The following is a 20490-nucleotide window of genomic DNA, read 5'->3' on the forward strand; positions in this document are numbered from 1 at the left end:
GCCTCTTTTCCCTTTGCGCTGCATCAGCTCCCAGCAGCAGCACCCTCTCACATGAGTTCTGGCCCTGATCTCACTGGCCTTACCATCGCCCTCCAGAGTGGGAAGCTACCTGAAAGGCAGAGGAGAAAAGCAATGTAGGAGTGTGTTGGATGCAGCACAGCCTGGGGCATGCTGGAGCCTGCAGCTAGGGCAGCGTGGGCGCTGGGCAGGGGGAGGCTTTCCCCTCTAGACCCACCGTGCTGGATGAGGGAGCCTTGCTGTCAGCCTTTAAGGAACTTCAGAGAGACACATCATGGAAGGAGAGCGCTTTGTTAGTTGTTCCAAGCTTCTTGGGGCATCTGCTTCTCTACTCAGAGAGTAAAAGATGTTCACACGGCAAAAATGTAAACTAAAGGAGTAATGGAAGCAGCTCTTGGAGCCAGACAGAGATGTGCTTGTAGGTCGTTTCCAACCTTTCTGTGTGCCCCAAACAAAGAAGGTGCCATAGGATGCTGTACGTCAGGAAAAAAAATAAGCCCGTGCCAGCTCTAATTGGCACCTAAAATGACAAGCTCATCCTTTTGTCTTTGGTCTCTCTGAACTTTGTTTTCCTGTCTTTAAAACACTCCTTCATCTCACAGAGGTTTAGGGAGAATTAATTAATCGTTCACCAATTGCTTAGATACAACAGCAATGACATCGGCAGAAGTTCAAGAGGAAATTAATAATTCTGCCTCTGGAACAGGGTTTGAATAGAGCCTGGTAAATAAGGCAGAAGGGCACACACTGAACAATGAACAGAAAACAAAATAATGAATAGCTGCTCATTAAGTGAGTAAAGTCCATTCTGAGCTCCGAAGGAGGCAGGGACCCTATGGAGAAACCAGCATGTGTTCATGTAATTAAAGACCACAATCATGCATACACGGCGGGGGGGGCAAATGAAGGTTGTGCAAAGAACCTTAAAGCTGCTATTTTATAACTTTCCAGTGTTTGACTTTCAACCTTAATAATGCTCTTTTAACGCATTTTTTCCGGTGCGTAGTGTCATACAGAGAGAGGTGTGGGCATCGTGCTTTCCTCTCCAGTTCCAGCAGTGGGAAGTCTATGCTGATTTGTTCTGGGAAGCACGCAGTTATTAGCCATTAAAGGCTTAGAAAAATAACCAGAGTTGGTGTTCAAAGAAACGTATTTTCTTGAAGGTGTGGGTTTTTGTGTTTAAAGATAGTTCTCCGGCCCATGGGTGCTACAGCAATCCCAAGCACCCACTCCTCTGCAATTCCTCATGCAAACAGGCATCAGGACCATCTTGAAACTGTCCCCCCAGCTGGTGAGATCCTACATGTAAGACACTAGTGGAACCAGGGAAGACAAAATCAGGACAAATCAGGCCTGATCACAGTTGTCTGCTTAACAAAAAGACTCACAGACTGTGCTTAGGATGACCTAGGGCAGCCAGTCCTTTCCTGCTCTTCTGAAAGCTGTCACGCCTGGAAAGCTGAAGGCATTTACCAGAACATTTTGGCTGTGTTGCATCCTCCAGAAACAAACACCTCCCACTCACAAATGAAGATGACTGACACTCTTTGTCCACCCCCAAACTCCATCAAGCCTTCTCCACTGAAAGCTGTCATTTGTAGCTAGTTTATTAGCAGGCTTCAGGCTTGCAGTCAATGAGAGTGAAAGTCAGAAAAATTAGCTTCTCTGTCATCGTGCTAAACAGTTAATCTTCTTCATTTGTTTGAAAGAAGCAACCCGAGGAGACAGTCCTACTGATTACAGAAGATCTCTGGAAAACACAGATCTGTGCCCTGGGAAAGCTCTGGTAATTAAAATCTGGCCTGAATCAATTAGCTTCTCATAGTAAGAGTTGCAGGAGAACCACTAACGTATTGAACAAGAGCTTGTAGCTTTCAGCTGCATGTTCCCATGCAAACCAGAGTTAGGTGTCTGAAAAGTCACTCTGGATTCTTCCCCAAACCTCCCCATAATGAAAACGTTCATCTTCACCTGAAAAAGTTAATGGTTAAGACAAATAAAGTTGGATTACAAATGTTCTCAGGAAAACCTAAGTCCTCTGCTTGCTCTCTCACACTGACCAAGTTACAAAGGCCCCTTCTTTCAAACTGTCCTTCCAGAGCAACCCTCTTGCTCTGCATTGATCCTGTTATCCTGCTTCACCTCTTTGCAAACAAGTCTGTATGGTAAGATTTCAAAGAACATCTGACAAGATCATAAAAATACTGGGCATGTTGACAAGCACTAAGGTGAATGCAGATTCAGATGTTTAATTATGCAGAGTCAATCATGTCAGCAATTCAGACAGCAGCTCAGATCTCACAACTTAATTACTTTAATTTCAGATGAATAGTTTGTGTTGTCGTTTTTAGTTTGACATACTGCAAAAACAGTCAGACATTATCCTAGGAATGGACAGCCCTCCTGTTAGTGAGGTAAAATCCGTTGCGTCCTTGGGAATGTTCAGAATCTGACCGGAGACGGCCCTAAGCAAAATGGTTCCACCTTGAAGTCAGCTCTGCCTTCATCTGGGGGTGGTGGGAGGCTCTCGGTTGCACACCTCCAGAGGCCCCTTCCCACATTCTGAGAATCCAAGGATATAAATAAAGAGATAACCTAGAAGCCAAGTCCTTATTTAATTCTAAAGTCATGTCAGTTGCCAGCAATGCCCCTTGAACAAAGGCAGCATCCTTCCTGATGCTCCAGAAGCGCCATCATTATTTTGGAGGACTCTCATGGCTCACCAACTGCCATTCTCACCAGCCAGATGCACACACGCTTCCACACTTTTTTCCATGCACCAGAACATCACAGCACACCCTTCAACAGCTACCAAGAGGACGTGTTCAGTGACCAGCTTCTATTCCTTTGACCACCTACATATCTCAGGAAGCTTAAAACATCCGAGCTGATATTTGCTCTTCTGCTTTTCATTTCAAAACATGTAAGAGAAATAGAACAGGGCCCTGTTAAAAAGGACAAAACCAGGGAAGTTTGTGGCAGGGTTGCGACCCGGCAACTGGATTTCACAATAAAGCCAAGGCACGTGATGAAGCAATTACTGTTAGGAATCATTAAATGCTCTTACCTGTCCTGCAAACAGCCCACACACACCAATAATACAGAGAATGTTAAATACAGCAGAGCCTACGATGGTTCCAACGCCTACGTCTCCTTTTGTGATAAAAACACCTGAAAAACAAGTTCAAGGCAAGCTGTGTAAATTGGAAAGTACAGAGTTTTTCCTCTAAAATTGCTCCATTAATGAACCTAAAGGCATACACCAGCTCTGCTGCTTTTACTCATATTTAATAGGGCAACTTGCAGAGAAAGGTGCTAGGGTGATTAAAGGCAACAGAACTTTCTGTGGGGATTCAGAAGGATTATCTAATGAAAACCAAGCATCTTAAACATTTCTGGATCACCAGCCTCCTAGTCTAGCCACAGACATTACAAAGGACAATAAGCTCCTTGAGAGCATCTTGTAGGACACAAATCTGCACGAAACTATCTCCTCACCATGCTCTGCTCTTCCATGTATCCTCAGCCCTGCTGGCTCCACTAGGCAACTGAGCAGATTGAGAGCTCTCAGAATGGATTTTGGGACTCTGTTACAAGCTTGTTTCAGGGCTCTTCTGTCAGATTTGGTTACACTTGGCCAATGAGGTTAATGGTGAAGAAGATGAACTGACAGACACATGGTGGTACTGCACAAAATTCTTTCCTTAGGAAGTCAGCCTAAAAATACACTCCATCCCCTGCTAGCTGTCAGTCTGTTTAAATTCACCATTTGCTTTTCAGTTTCCAGCAGTATTTTTCTGGCTGTTGGAGTTTATTTTTTTTTCTCTCTCCACTTTTCCCTTTTCTGAGACACACGTTACCCATAAGTGTGCTCCCCCACCCCGAGAGCCATTCAGTATCTGGTGGATTACACCACAGCAAGTCATTAGGGTTCCTCTAAGCTGTCTGAGGGAATCTGATTTTATTTTTGCCCTGCTGCAGCTGTGCTACCTTTAATACAATACAATCTCAGGTCTGTGGGCTTCCATTCTGTGGCTTCAGGGCCAGGCTGGATGCAGCTTTGAGCAATGGGCTGGTGGGAGATGTTCCTCCCTATAGCAGGAGGGCTGGAACTAGATGATCTTAAAGGTCCTTTCCAACACAAACCACTCTATGATTCTATGATTGTAATTTCCTGGACTTTGAGGCTTTGATCAGCACTCTCTGCATCACATGCAGCTTGGTGTGAATTAATCTGTGCTCTGTCTCTGACAGACGCTACTGAAGTACAAGGATCTTTTAGAGAAAGTAACTAGGCTCAGGATCATTCCTTCATTTCTCTTCAGTGATGAAGAGCCCACCTTAACCTTCCATTCATTATTCTAATAATTACATGCCACCAGAGATGTGGACACATAAAACAGCAATACTACACCATATACCTGGCAGCATACATGTAGATCGTTTCACAACAGCCTTCTGATTCAAGTCCCCTCTTAGCTCGAGGCTACAGAAGGAACACCAGCTCTCCTCACGTTTCACAGACCCAAGAACTGCTCAATCTCTGGATCACACTTTCCATACGCAGAGTGCTGTGCTGGTTGCACGACGCTCTCACCACCCTGTTGCTGTGAGTAAGGGTCTCAGATCTTCTCTTTGGCTTTCCAAGAGGGAAGCATCATTAGATAATTGACTAGAGTGAAGGTGATGACAGAAAATGTGCATAGAATGAACGGCCTGGGTTGAAAAGGACCACAGTGCTCATCCAGATCCAACCCCCTGCTATGTGCAGGTCGCCAACCAGCAGCCCAGGCTGCCCAGAGCCACATCCAGCCTGGCCTTGAATGCCTGCAGGGATGGGGCATCCACAGCCTCTCCAGACATCTGAGGACAGAAAGAACTTTGCCTGGTGATCAACTCAGAGGCTGAAGAGCCTTAGAGCTGGTGTGGCAAATAGCACAGAAGGGTGGAAAGGATGGAAGGAGAAGGCCGTGTGCATACGGCTCAGTGCTCTGTACCTTGGCTGTACCATAGCAGGGTAAAGCTAGTGGACAGTTATGATGAATTGCCTGCATTTCTGACCTTGCTTAGGCTGGTACAATCAAACCACTGCCAATGCAGCCCTGCTGTGAGATAATTGTACTTTTTTAGTGCCCCTTCATCTAGTGAGGAATCCCCACAGTTAATCCTGTGCATGTCCAGGAGGGAAGAGGCATAAATATTATAGATGCTTGGCAATCTCATGTCAACCCTGAAAAACAGCATGGCAAAAGAGGAGGTTTCAAAGAGCAGCATGTCAGTTACCTATGACAGATGTAAACAACTCTGGAGCAGAGCTTCCAGCTGCCATGAAAGTCGCCCCAGCCACATCTTCACTAAGATGCAAGCGCTGCAGAGAAACACATCAGAGTTATTGATTACAACACTGACAGGCGTATGGAATTCAACTAGAAATGTTACAGTCTGCTCAGAGTGGGAAACTGCCCATGTGCATTTAAAGGTTAAACAAAGGGAAAAAAAGTCATCACGAGCACACATACATATATAAATATATATACACGGTGTGCAATACGTGGCTTATCTCACCTAGTGTGCCTGTTACAGGTAGGGCTGGAGCTGAGACTTCATCCATTCCCTGACCTGCCCTGAAAATCATTTCAGCCTTGGACAGTTAATCTGTCTTCACCCTTCTTTCACTTGGATCATCATAACACAAACCCCCTACAGCCCTCCTCTAGGAGCACGCAGGGACTGCTCCTATTTAAAACAGTGGTTTCTGGAAGGAAAACAGCCCTCTCCTCTATGAAAACTTTATTGGCATACAGTGTTTTCAAAGATTTATTTGGTTAATTGCTTCCTTTATGTTTTCTTCATACCCACTGTTCCATCTGTGCAAGACACCGTTCAGCAAATGTGACAAAGCTGTTAAAACCACATGCCTTGCTGGCACCCTCCGCAGTTTAATCTGAGGAGCTAAAAAAAGCCACCCCCTGCCATACGGCCATAAACTGCTGTGTTGTTACTACACGAAGCTGCCTTGCTCACATGCGTGCGAGTCAGCAGCTGCCATTTAACAAGCATGGGGAAGGCAGCCGACAGCGGTGGGAACGTTTCCCTAGCAGAACTGAAGGTTCACAGCAGCACAACCAACCCTGCAGGCCAGAAGTCTTCCCTTCCCCTCTGCCCTTCCTAGCTGTGAAGAGTTACTCTGCAGCCTTCTCGTTATTAAAGGATGTTTGCAGAGAGAAAAGATTGTTCCTAAAATGTGCAGGAACTCTCTTCTCCCAGCTCTAACTTGATTAAAGATCCCACAAAAGATATTTCAAGCCAGTAAAAGAATTCAACTCTACCCACTCAATGTATTCCTATAATAAAGAATTCTATGTATGTTTCAGGGACAAGGGAAAAGGAGAAGATATGCCCTAATCAAAAATGCTTTTTAAGCAGGAGGCCAATGATTGCTTACTGCTGTAAAAGCTTGTGGAACCTGATAAAACACAGCTTTATAGAGAGTGATAATAGATAGCATCAATATAATTATAGAATAAGTTTATAGGAACAGAAGTACATCCCCGAAGGCAAGGTTCTTCTGTAGGATTCTCTGTGGATGTATGGAAACAGCCACCCCCCAGAAGTCAGTCCACAGACAGATGGCATATTTTGAAGAGATCAGGAATCGAGAAAACCAATTGAGTTGGTTCACCAGCAGGTTCCCTTGAGGACATCTCCTAGATAATTTATTGCAATACATACGATGACTAAGCTAACATAATAGGCTGGAAAATATGGCCCACTGTGTAAGGGTCAGAAACGTACTCTCAGGTATCTATAGGCCATGTTTGCAATTGACACTGTGACGTTAGTTGTGCATTGTAAATGCACTGCTACATCAAAGAGTAACTGGACTAACATAGGTACAAATAGTTTTAGAAAATTAGGGCATTAGCTTGGTCGTAAATACATCTGAATGAAGAATAATATGAATACCTACCGTAACAAATGTTCTGGAACCGATTTTCCTCTGTGCACACTTATTCGAGAGCATAAATGCACCCAAACTCAACAACCACTTTCCAAACTAATGGAGCTAAGCCAGAAAAAGGACGTTTATTTCAAAATCAGTGTATCTGATCTGTCAGCACATCCCTGCCTCCCTTCCAAGTAACAGCACTCTCCCTTCCTCTCAGCCTCATGCTGGCTGTGCTCAGATTTAGCCTTAAGAGAGCTCAGAATGTCCTGCCTCGTGCTGTCATCCTTCAGTCACCTGAATATTTAGGCACTGTGATAGTGGAAGCTCCTGGGGACTTTTTCTGAAGAAAACCAGGCAGCACAGTTGGGTGCTGGGCTACAAGCATCAGGTTAGCTTAGAGCTAGATTCCATCAGAGCTGTCAACACAGATGATTTCCCCTACCATCTCCCACGCCTTGTCCCAGGGCCCAGCACAGCTGTGGTGGGTGACACTAGCAGGCAGAACAGCAGGCAGACCTCAGGCTGACACAGACTTCAGCCTGGCAGGACTGAACCATGTTATCTACATGCAGCAAAGGTTTCCTTGCCTGAGATCGGAGAGGGCTTACAGTCACTTCATGCACATGGTCTGTCTTCATCCTGTCTCTGCCTGAGCTGATCCAGGCTAAAACATAGTCCTTATCTTCTAAAATTTTAGCAAGCCAGCCTTAGCAAAAGAAGGGCAGAGCCTCCTTCTGTTGCTGGAGATGTTTAGGAGCTTCTTTACAGCCGACCTAATACTTTGCAGTATCCTGAATGTCAGTCAAGACAACTGCTGTCCAAAACCCAACCAGTCAACTGCAGCTCAGGACTGAGTGAGCTCAAAGCTTTCCAGCCTTGGCAGTGCAGCAGGAGGGTCCCCAGTTCCACAGGTAGCAAGGGAAGGACACAGCCCACAGGCAGCCAAACTTGGAGGTCAGTGACCCTCTCTTGCCCTGGATTTTTCACAGATGCATCTAAAGCCTCATGCTCATCAATGCAGGGAAGATCATTAAAGAGACTAAGACTGGAGGCAGCCGAGGCTGTAGTGATTATGCTCAGGTCAAGTCTATGATCTCAAGGAACACGTGTGTCTGGCAAGGAGTGGAATCAGGACCTTAAATGAAGGTGTGATGGCATTCATGGACAAAAGAAAGGCAACTGATGTCATTTGCCTGGACTTGTACAGGACTTTGACACTGTCCTGCACCATAACTGTATTTCTAAACTGGAGAAAGAGGGATTTGAAAACTGGACATTCAGTAGATAAAGAACTGGTTGGATGGTCACAGCCAAAGGGTTGCTGTCAATGGCTCTACGTAAAGGTTGAGTCGGTGAGGAGTGGCGCCCCTCAGGGGTCCTTCTTGGGACTCGTGCTCTTCAACATCTTTATCAACAACACAGACAGTGGGATTCGAGTGCACCCACAGCAAGTTTGCTGATGACATCAAGCTGAGTGATGCAGCTGACAAAATGTAAGGAAGAGATGCCATCCAAAGGGACCTGGGCAGACTTAAAAAGCGGGCACGTGTTCAACAAGGTTCAACTAGGCCAAGTGCAAGGTATAGATGTGTGTACAGACTGGGAGAAGAACTCATTGAGAGCAGCCTTGCAGAGGAGGACCTGGGGGTTCTGGCAGACAAAAAGCTGGACGTGAGGTAGCAGCGTGTGCTTGCAGCCAATTGTGTCCCGGGCTGCATCAACAGAATGGCAGCAGGGCAAGGAAAGGGATTGTCTCCCTCTGTGCTGCCCTTGCAAGAGCCCAGCTGCAGTTCTGTGCCCAGGCCTAAGGATGAGGAGCTGTTGCAGCAGATCTACAGGAGGGACATAAATTTGCTGAAGGCCTGGAGCACCTCTCCTACAAAGACAGTGAGGCTGAAGGAGGTGGGCTTTTCAGCCTGGAGAAGAGATGGCCTCAATGCGGCCTTCCAGGTCTTGAAAATTTATAATCAGGAGGAGGAGAAACTTTCTACATGGTCTAACAGTGACAGAACAAAGGGAAATGGCTTTAAACTAAAAAAGAGGAAATTCATGTTAGACGTTAGGAAGAAATGCTTCCATCAGAGGGCTGTGAGGCCCTGGCACTGCTGCCCAGGGAGCCATGGGTGCCCCATCCCTCGAGGTGCCCAAAGCCAGGTTGGATGGGCCCTAGCAGCCTGAGCTGGTGGGGGGCAGCCAACTCACAGCAGGGGGTTGGAAGTACACCTTCTTTAAAGTCCCTTCCAACCTAAGCCATTCTATGATTTATGAGGGACTATCTCCAAGTTCACGCACCAGGAGAGATGCAGCCCATCTCCTGTGAGTGAGAACTATGAACCTGAGCCAACTCACACAGGCAGTGCTGAGCAACTAAACAAAAAGCATGGGGAACGTTCTAAGACAACAGCAAATACACCATCATCACATGCTGGGGCTCTCAAGGAGAGCTGCTGCTAAAGCAGCGCACATTTCTAATAATACAAATCTCTAATACTTACTTCACAAATCTTTTCCAATGAAGGGACAAAGAAATCATCGCAGACAATTGCCAAAGCATAAAACATGTACATGGCCTGAAAAAGAAAAAAGAGATTGTTGAGTCTGGAGACTGTCAAGCAAAGAAACTGAAGTAACTGCAGTATCCCAACTCATCTTAGTTTGTCTTGGAATATACTTCAAAAGGAAATACTCTTGCAAGAAGACTTTGGGAGGCTCTGTGGGATTTAACAGATAGATCATGACACATTTATCCAAAAGTTGCTATCAAGTTCTAGGAAACTGCCAGCACTTTATCATCATTATAACAACTTCTTTTGAAAAACAAATCTCTGGATATTGCTGAGCTGCCCCTCGCTTTCTGCTCTGATGTACAGTGTAAAGCTTTTTTATGACTGCACTTCAAGAAAGCCTGGATTCTCAAGGAGCACATTTTGAAATGCTGGTGCTCTGAAACAGTGGAAAGGATCTTATTTTTCTGCACATAATCTGGGATAAACAAGCAAGGTTTTAAACCCAAGCTTCCGTGAAACAAGGGAAGTGGGAGGGGGCAACTGCATCTTCTGAAGACCTGCAAGAGAGGTCAGAGCTCACCTCTTGCAGCACTGTGAGTATACAGCATATCTATCGCATTTGGCATCACTGTGAGGAACCAGAAAACGATCTATCTGCATAAATTGCTAAAAAGCCACCATAGAGAGATGCTATGATACCACCTCAGATCTCATTCTTAGCAGATTATGGTATCAGCAAACATTTATCTACGTCTGTATGGATGTAAAAGCACGAACGTATGAGAGTTCCTTCAATTCTGGGCATACAAACAGGGCAGTGAAGCCCAGGACATTAAGCCTGGAACAAAATGCACTGCAGCAGCTGCACGCAAACTAGCTGTGTCTGGAACAAGGGCTATGAAAGGCTGCATGCAGTGAGGCAGGAAAGAGGAACACCTGAGCTCCTTTCTCCATTCCCCTCCTTTCTCCATTCCCCTCCATGAGCTTGCTGCCAGGAGCTGCACCCAGTGCTCACAGCCTTCCATCACAGCTCATGCTCGTGCATGTTTCCACGTAGTGTGTCTTCACACTGCACACCACAGCATCACCACTGTTTTCAGTGCACGTGGGTCTTAATTTTTCAGTTGTTTTCAAGACAGAGCTTCTCACCTCTGAAACTACCTCCTGTAAATAAAAGGAGCTGAGAGAAGTGGCCAACATTTGTAGGAAAACAGTGCCTTAATCCTATTGATTTGGACATTCAGAATGTAAACAGTGGCTGTAGGATGGCCCAGCTCTGCCTCATTTTGGATTGTTCACTCTGTACTCCCACACATAGCTTCAGATGCTATGATGAAATCAGGCTGCTCAGCTGTTGACAGTTGCTAGCTGAGGCATGTATCAGCTCTGCTGGAAATTCCCTGCAAGTCCCTTTTATAAATAAAGACTATTTTCTACAAAGCCCATTAATTCCTGCTGCATTTTCCCTTGCTTCCCACAGAAAAAAAATAAAGAAATAAAAAAAAAATCCCAGCAAAGACAAGAAGCAGAGTTCACTTCTTCATGGTTTTTGCCCTGCCATGGTTCCCATTTATGATAACTCAGCTCACCTGGGGTTCACAAGGAAGTAAAAGGTGAACAGGTATCTGAGAACCAGAAAAATTACACTCAGACCACAGGCTTGCCCTAACTGATCAGGTTCTTGTGGCATGGATTGAACTGTTGTCTGTCTGCATCTGTGCCTGGATGCATGATACTGAAACAATGCACCCAGCCCTCAATCACTGAAGCTCTGGTGCTAGCAGTACATCAGAGTATATTCTTCTGAGAGGAAACCTTGGGCTTCACAGAAGAATGACCAGAAGCAGCCTAGGAGAGTGAAGTGAGCCAATCTCATTGAAATACAACAGATAGAAGGTACCCAACTTCAGCCTAGATTTTTTAATCCTCTAATCACATTAATCTGCAGTGGGTCGTGCTGTCATTTTCCCTTCCTAAATGCACAGTAATGCCTTTCAAGAACACTAATCTGTACAGCATCATCTTTATAGAGCGCATTCTTTCTATTTGCCATAATCTACAGTCACAGAGCACAGGGCATCATATGGCTGCTGGGGATTCCTGCAATCTGTTACGGTTGTGGTAGCCAAGTTCTCCTGAAGTGAGACAGAAAACAGACCAAAAAAAAAGAAAAAAGAAAGAAAGAAAAAAGCACGCACTCAGATCAAGTCCCTTCAGCGTCTGCCTCAACATGGGGTGCACACAGCCTTCATCTCCTCTGTGCCTTTACCATCTTTTCAGCTCACCCAAACCCACTATATCTACACAGAACGCACCAGGCAGCTTCATCTTGGACTGACATCAGATGCAAGATGTTCTCCAAAACTCAAGGAAGTCTTTCTGATGGTTGTTAATCAAGCACTCCAGTGACTGACACGAAGAGCGGGTTTGCACCATCTCAAATGCAAAGACAAGAACAAGAAAAGCATACTGCATACCCACAACCATACATAGATATGAAAGCTACACTGCCTGTCATTCTACTGATTCTTAGAGTGCACCATCACAAGCCAGAAGAGTGGCAATGGAATTTCCTTTTCTCTACTCCTGCTTATGCATCAGCACACTCGGATATAAGAGAAAGGGTAGCAAGTGGACAGAACTCAACAAGGAGTGGAAAAGTGAATGTGAAGAAACTGGACCATGCCTTCCCTCACCTTCATGAAGGTGAACACCAGTGCTGCTGTGCCTGCTGAAAGCCCTGAACCAAAGCCTGCTAGGTCAGGAAGATGACTGCGGGTTACTTCAGCAAATTTTACACCAGGCTGACAGAACAGATCATACCGACTTACAGGCCTGAACGTTTATCTTTAATGATGTAATTGTTGTCACAATCTGGGTTCTGGCTGGGAGTCTTAATTTATCTGGCTTGAGTTAAGTACAGTACAAAGAGTTCAAATCCACGGAATATCTGCTTAGAAAACAACTTGGTTCATGAGCTAAAAGGCTGGCAACTGCCCTTGGCAAGTGAACAGATGAGGACAATAACTGCTACTTCCTTGAAAGTGTCTTTTTTGTTTTGTTTGTTTGTTTTTACACAAACCAAACAAAGTACAGTTTGGGCCAGCAGGAACACGTCAAAAAGATTAAATTTTATATCAAGTCAGACCGGTAAAGAGAGAACACAGACATCACTCGAGGCTATTTTACATGGTAAGAAGGAAGAGAACCAGCAACAGGGCAGGCCAGTCTGTTCCATATATCCAACGTGGGCAAAAACAGGCAGTGTGACTTTAAGACTTTGCAGCCAATTCGGTGGTTGAAGCTTCCAAGTTCAGCTGTGGCTGTTACTGCACCAAGCATCACTTAACTGCGTCCAGCTAAACAGAAGACACAAAAGCCTTTAAACAGGCAACCTACTGAAAAGATGCCTTTTCCCCTCAATAGGACAAGGGGAAATGGTTTCAAACTAAAACAGGATCGGATGCAAGGAAGAAGTTTCTTATGCTAACAGAGATCAGGCAGTGGCAGGTTGCACAGAGAGGCAGTGGATGCTCCATCCCTGCAGACAGCCAAGGTCAGGCTGGACGGGGCTCTGAGCTCTGATGGAGCTGAGGGTGGCTCTATGCACTGCAGAGGGGTTGGAATGGATGGCCTCTGAAGGTCCCTTCCAACTCAGATGGCTCTATGACACTTACCCTCCCTAGAAGTCTGCTTTAAAATTAAGACAATACAAGGTCCCCGTATTAGAATTTTGCAACTATCAGATTAAGTACCACCTGACAACTGTTTTTTAAGCAATGCTTCTAACAAACATCAGAAAATTAATTGCAATCTCTGTAGATTACACATACTATTCACAGCATGTGATCTGCTGCTCAGGACTTCTACGTTTATCACTGCTGTTTGTCCAGCACCTCTTTGAATTTCTTGTGCCAGCCTCCATCCTGGCATTAGAACAAGACAGAAACCCAATCTTCATGTGCCTGGGGACACATAGGCAGCCTGAAAGCAAGCCCAAAGGGGCCACTGAGAGTAAGGAAATTGTAATGAGACAACTGAGCAGATGCTTGGAGAACCTTCCTCCAAGTTAGAAGAGCTTTTTTTGGGATAGACTGAAGGTGCCTATCAGAAGATTTAGATTGAGACCCTCAGGATGAGGAGGGATGAGTGCACTTCCCTGACTCCTTCCAGCAGTTAAACCATGTCAAGGGAAAGAGGATGAACTGCAGAATCACGCAATGGTTTACATTGGAAGGGAACTCAAACCCAGTTCCAACCCCTGCCATGGGCTGGCTGCCCCCCACCAGCTCAGGCTGCCCGGGGCCCATCCAACCTGGCCTTGGGCACCTCCAGGGATGGGGCACCACAGCTCTCTGGACAGCAGTGACAGGGTCTCACTGACCCCTAAAATAGACTCTGCCTGCTTCACATCTCATCCACTCAGCTCCCACCTGAGCCCCTGGTCACTGCAAGCTCTGCCAGCCACATGCCAAGTCATCTTCCAGCCAAAGGACAGAGCAACGCTAGCCTCATTCTCTAACCCTTTCCAGGCAGCTGGGATCCCACATACCAGCTCAACTTTACAGCCAGCACCAGCAGCCACTGCCCTACCATCACGATTCCCTCTCTGCTACATATAATGGGTTCTGAAAAGGGTGAATTTCCAGCCCAGAGCAGCATTAAGTCAAAGGAGAGCTGAATGCATTTTCCTGACGCGGCACAGAACTGGCAGTACCAAGTGCAGGACCCACACCTACAAGGCTCAGATGCACGCCTACTTTTCTATTCACAAGTCCCTTTTCAGCAGTTAAAGACGCCACAACTGAGAGCTACTCATCTCTACAATTTCATTTTGGGAAATCTGCTTTGTATCATGTTACCCTTCATGAAATATCCAGGACAGCTTATAGAGACATGACCTATATAAAGAGCTATTCTGCATTCCGTATTTTCTAGCAGCTTGTCTGTAAGAAAAAAAAATAATTAGTGCCTACACATAATTCTTGTTCACATTTTTCCTATAATCTAATGATCAAGCTGAATTTAGGATCAATCTAGCCACAGATCTAGAGATTACTCTGAAATGGATTACTCAATCTTGCTAAAAGATGTGTGTCTAACAGAAAGTGCTGTAAGCAGACTGTGACTTCTTGCAGCTCATGTTCCCCAGAAACATCAGTTGCTTGGATGAGCTGAGCACTACTTTGGTTTTCCATAACTCCACCAACAGGTCCTGCATTTCCCTGGGAAAGAATGCATAGGGTATGATCCTCCCAAGAAGCTCATTTAATTAGATAATTTTACATGAAATTGGTTCGTCAATCTGACCCGCCTCACTTCTGAATCAACAACTCGTCATAAGTGATGCACACATCACCTCAAACCACAGTGCACCACTGAAAGCACTGCAACTAAGCACAGGGCTTTCCTTAATTCTGACTGCATTCTGAAAGCCACCTAGAAGTCCAGCTACGTGTAAATAAACACTTCTATATCACACAGAATGAATAAAATAAGCATGTTTGGAGTACTGCAATAACAAGGCTTCCACGACACACAAATCCTCCCTCTCCTGTGGCAGCACACATCTCACAGATGGATGAAATGATCTGCCTGCTGGCTTGCAGAGGTAATGAGTGCCTATTGCTGAGTGTCTATATGGGACAGCCTCTGCCAGAACAACCTCAACAAGAAGTAAAATGCTATGAGAACACCTAGAAATCCACAACCCTTTGGGAACAATGTCAAGACTGCCAATGAAGGTCTCAAGTGCTGGGAAGCTCCTGGATCACAGACTTTATACTTAATGCTTTAGTAGTGCCAGACCCTGGCTCCTTCTCAATCTAACACCTCAAATCAGTGATTTAGCAGGGATGTCACCATTCCTGATATCTCTCCCTCTTCTCAGAAACGACATGAGAATAATTAATAGCAGTAAAGCAATCAGTTGATGAGCTACAAAGAACTTTCCAGGGGAAAATTAACCGTTATAGCTCCAAGCCTGCAATGTATCTTCAGTGGCCCACTTCGCATTTGAGCTGAAGTGCTTTCAGCTCAGGCATTTCTGCTGACTAAAACTATTGCTGAACTGTTCCTGCCCAGTTTCTCTTAGGCTTTTAAATTGTTTCAGGGATTACTATCATCTTTGTGAAGGTCATGTTAAGTAATTCACCACAGCCTCACTGTGGGATCTGAGGGAGTGTGTTTCCAATTTCACTGTCATTAAACAGTAGGGAGAAGATGTTTTGGGAATCCATTGAAAGGCTCCCACTTGTATCACCCCAAACGCACACGGTTTGATAGTGACAGGACAAGGGGGAATGGCTTTAAACTAAAAGAGGAAAGATCTAGGTTATTTAGGAGGTTAATTCTTTACTCAGAGGTTGGTGAGGCCATGGCTCTGCTGTGGTGCCCCATCCCTGGAGGTGCCCAAGGCCAGGTTGGATGGGCCCCAGGCAGCCTGAGCTGGTGGGGGGCAGCCAGCCCATGGCAGGGGTTGGGGGGCTTTGAAGTCCGTCCCACCCCAAGGCATCCTGTGATTCTGTGACTGTGAATTTCCCATTTCAGAGCATTCGCCCTCTGGTTTCTGATAAACAAGCTCTACCTTGATGTGTTTCAGAAATTAACATGAAAGTGGTAGCAAAGGAGAGACGGGGGAAAGAGAACAAGATTTTACCAAAATGAATAAAAAGAGTTCAGCATAAAGTCCCTTTGATTCTACAGCCCTGTCTCCTCAAACCTGCAGAGAATACTGACTCTGTGTCTATACCTTTTCCTACAACGTGCATTTCCATGTATGCTCTAATTTTATCAGACACTCGGTAACTGAAATGCTGGAGGGCAAAATCAGAATTAGAGGTTGATCACCTCCAATACAGTGATGACTCCTTTCATTGCGACTGAAGCAGCAGGTTGCTTAAAGCTGACAGTTGTTTTGTTACTAACAGTCAGTTCTCTCCTGGACAACAGGTTACAGTTACTCTCTGCCCAGAAAGGTGGTGGTTCCCCATCCCTGCACACAGCCAAAGTCAGGCTGGACAGGACTGTGAGCAATGCTGGAGCTGCAGGTGTCCCTGTGCACTGCAGGGGGTTGGAATGGATGGCCTTTAGGGTTCCCTTCCAACTCGAGGGATTCTATGATTCTATTCCAATTGGCTCAGAGTGGAAAGACACTGAGAACGCCTCAGTAAAAGGCTTTTGTTTTCTTTCTGAAGTAGGCAGCTCATCTTCAATTTTCCGTCCTCGAAAATCTGCTTTGATATGTGTTAAAGTATGTTCAGCTTACTCAAAACTGACAAGAAAAAAAAGCAACCAAAAACAAAACCGAGAAACCCTCCAACAAAATCAAACACCAAAATTGTGGAAAAATAAACGATCTTGAGAGTAATTATGAAGCCCCAAATAATAACCTGAAGTAGAGTGGAAAACAGCCCAACATACAGTTTACACTGCCATCCTTATGAGAACACTGTGCGATTTCACTGTTACTAATAGTGAAAAAATACAGTCCACATTTTGCCTTTTGTAAGCACACATGGAGACAAGGGTTCCACTGAGATGAAGAATGACCGTAGCAACTCCTATTTTCAATGGGCTCATTCTAAACTTATTCCTGTAGCTCAAGAGATTTTTCTTAAAAATAGTTTTTGTGTTGAAACCTAAGAAACACGAGTTTACAAGGTAGCAGCACGCTGTTATAATCATCACGTTCTGCAGAGAGCGGCTGCACAAGAGCTGTTTTCCATATACAGAGCTGAATTGAACTACACGCAGCTAAACTCTTCCTTAAGAACTCACCTAGCACTTTCTGTATCACCCACAGTGGAGGTACAAGGGGACAAACCTTCCAAGACTGCGTTATGTGGTTTACACATTTGCTGTATGGATCAGGAGCAACTGATAGAGATGCTTGAATTGGGGATCAAGAGCAACCTTTCCCAGTCAGAACACAAAAACTCTCTGATTGTGGCAATAAGAACAAGAGAGACAAACTGTCAGCATCCAGTTTGCAAACAAACGTTGCAGGACAACAGGCAGGAGAAACCCAACCTGGAGCCATCATCCTCTATCTCTAGTGGGGAAGCTGAAGATCCTCTGAAGATGTTTGTCTTTCCACTAACAGCAGAGCAGCTCAGGGTGACTTGTATTAGAGGGCATAACTTTGAGAGATGGTTTTTCTGGATTTTTAGGACTATTCCTGCTAAAAAAATCCAGCTCAGGTTCAGGATTCATTTTTCAAAACATCTCAAAGCAAAATGCTCCCACAGAATCTTGGAAACCTTTGGCTTGCCAAAGTCAATAGTGATGTTACTCAATAATTTACTGGAGCCATTCAGCTGAAATAAAATCATAACAGAGCACTCGCATTACATGATGCAATACAATCTCATTTACACTTTAAAAGAAGTCATGAAGGCACATAGCTAATGATAAAGCAAGTATTTGCTGCTTAAGAAAGCATTCTCCCCCTTGCCAAGTACCAAGTTGGCAGCACTTCTGAAATTGACATGAAAAAACATTGTCTTCATCTACCCAACAGAAGTTGCAAAATGGATTTGGAGGGGAAGTGCTTCCTTCTGTGTTGTTACTGCAGCTCCATGCTTGGTCTTGTAACAGTCTAGGGGACTAATTGACTGCACTTACATTTAAATTTATCTCCACTACCCCGAATGCCGACCTTGCCAAGCACCCCTTCTACACTGCCTTGTTTGAGGCAGAGATCACGCAACTCCAAGCCAAAAACTGCATGGCTTTCTGACAACTGAGAGTTTAAAAACAGCATCTATTATAATCTTCCTGGCACGTTTCTGAACTTGGAGGCTCAACACTTTCTAGAATTCCCCAACGAATCCAGGACCACTGTGCAGCTGGTAAATGCAGAGTTACGACCTCTTCTTTAATGCATTCGGGAAGAAAAGCTCACTTCAGCAACTTAAATAGCTGGGGAATTCTGGAGATCCAAGTGAGAGACTGACTAGAGCATTTTCTAGTTGGATTACAGTGTGACTCAAGCACCACTTAGACATTTCTTCTACAGGCACCATTCCTATCAGGATAAACAAGAACCTTTGCAGCACCCATCCAGGCCCACCAAGCCAGGTTGACCAGGCTGGCATTTTGGTCTCACTGCTCTTTGAGATGATGGCTACTTCTCTCTCAGTGCTGGCCCTTTGAGTCTTAAACTGGAAAAAAAACCAACCCAACTTTCTGGCTCTTGTATATTTTGATCGAGGGGTTTTTTTGGCCTGTTGTGTAACTTACCACGCATTAACATTATACTCAAATTAGTCACTAAAACTCACTCTCAGTCATGACTGAGAACAGAAGGGGAATGTCTGCATGCAAGAGCAGAAAACCCTGTGGGTAGGAAGCAGTATCAACTGTCAGTGAACATAGTGAATCCAGTCCAAACAGATAGGAAAAGAAACATAGCGTCACAAAACTTACACAAATGACATGCAGGATGACAGCTCCATGCCTCCTGTCCTCGTTCGTGAAGATGTCATTGGGGAATTCATGGAGAGCTGCAAAAAAGAGAGAAAAAAAAAAGCCCAGATGCTTAACCACGTACTCAAAACTGCCAAGTCTTCTGTTAAGTTACACAGTGCAAAAACACCAGAGCGTTCCGTGGGGTGGCAGCCCTACAACAACCACCCTGTGGGCCCCATGCAGCAGCTCTTTGTTCCACTGATGTGTCAGCTTAGCTTAACTTGTCCTCTGCCAATCAGACGTCTTGCCTTACTGTGCAATTTGCTTCCGTAGCAACTGCAAGCTGTGTACCCAAAGACATCTTGGAGAGAGCAGATAAACCCCATGGACACACATCACTCCTCCAGAAATGTCCAAGGGGAAACAGCATATTCATGCAGATGCCAACAGATCACTCCCAGAAAGCATTTCTAGCTTATGGTTTTGTACCTGGAAATGGATGGCATGGTTAGAAGCAGAGGGCAGGTGCTAGAAATACTCCAAATAAATCTCAGAGAGTCTCCTACTAACACAGCACTGATCTGTATCCACAGCTACAGTGGGGCTCTGTGCCTCAGCCTTACTCCTCCTCTGCTTTTACCTTAATGATGATACATATAATGTCCTGCTGCATTGCTAAGAAATGGGGCTGGCTCTCTGATCCCTCACAAAATAAGTGTAGAGAGTTGCAATTAGCACTGCGGGAAAGCAGCACCTGTCTCATCTGAATGCATGCTGGCTTGATTCCTTCCCCCTCATCTGCACACACAAAATGCTTACTTTGAAGAGGCTGCCCGCAGCTGCCGATGCTTGGAGGCACACTATGACAGAAGTCATTTCCTCTGCAGGCACAAAGGGGACATCATGTGCCATTTAAGCCCATACTCTGCTTTTCCTGTCAATGCAGTCCCAAAGGACAGTTCATTTTGCTCCTCTCTACAGCTATGTTTCCCATGCTGTAAGACCAAAGCCTTCCCTCTGACTCTTCTCCTCTTGACTCAGCACCGAGTTCTCCAGCCGATCCCTGGAATTACTGAATGCTCTCCACATGAGCAACAATGTTCTCCCAGTGCTGTTCCCAGCAGCACACACTTGGCAGCAAACTCCCTTCGAGCGTTCTAACTTTTTTTTCCCAGCCTGGGTGCCTCTTATTGCCCTCATTGGGTGAACAATGCCAAGATGCTGGTATTTCCCTTATAGTTCCCAGGATGTCTTGCTGTATTAGATAATCAGCTAAGGCCTCAAAGAGGATGAAATCCAAGACAGCAGCAGACAGTGAGCATCACGTACAAAAGAACCGTTTCCCCTTACCCACTTTTTAGCTTTACAAATCATTTGTGCATTTCACCCATAATACAACAGCTACGTCCCACGTGTGCAAGAATGGTGTTCAAAGACTCCCATGGCACAGCCTGCACACATTCCCAACAGCAGTTTTTCCCTGCAGCAAACTCAAAGGGAAAGTATTACTGTCCTGAATGAAGGACAGAAGTGTTCACTCTGCAGTTATGCAGTAGGATTCAGGCAGGATCTGTGCTCTAATTAGCTTCCGAAAGAGCATCTGTT

The 20490-nt window shown here is 45.2% G+C and overlaps 1 protein-coding gene across 2 annotated transcripts in view; it reads right to left on the reverse strand.

Annotated features, from left to right (window-relative positions):
• SLC24A3 (solute carrier family 24 member 3) overlaps window positions 1-20490 on the reverse strand; it is an 83177-nt gene that overhangs the window by 32180 nt on the left and 30507 nt on the right. For both annotated transcript variants that reach the window (XM_048937190.1, XM_048937189.1), the window contains exons 2-5: window positions 18904-18980; window positions 9463-9537; window positions 5302-5386; window positions 3086-3189 (exon numbers count right to left, since the gene is read on the reverse strand). In XM_048937190.1, the coding sequence (XP_048793147.1) occupies window positions 3086-3189; window positions 5302-5386; window positions 9463-9537; window positions 18904-18980 (341 nt within the window). The remainder of the gene's footprint in view (window positions 1-3085; window positions 3190-5301; window positions 5387-9462; window positions 9538-18903; window positions 18981-20490) is intronic.

This window comes from Lagopus muta, chromosome 2, assembly GCF_023343835.1.
Source record: "Lagopus muta isolate bLagMut1 chromosome 2, bLagMut1 primary, whole genome shotgun sequence".
In the NCBI taxonomy this organism is placed as follows: domain Eukaryota; kingdom Metazoa; phylum Chordata; class Aves; order Galliformes; family Phasianidae; genus Lagopus; species Lagopus muta.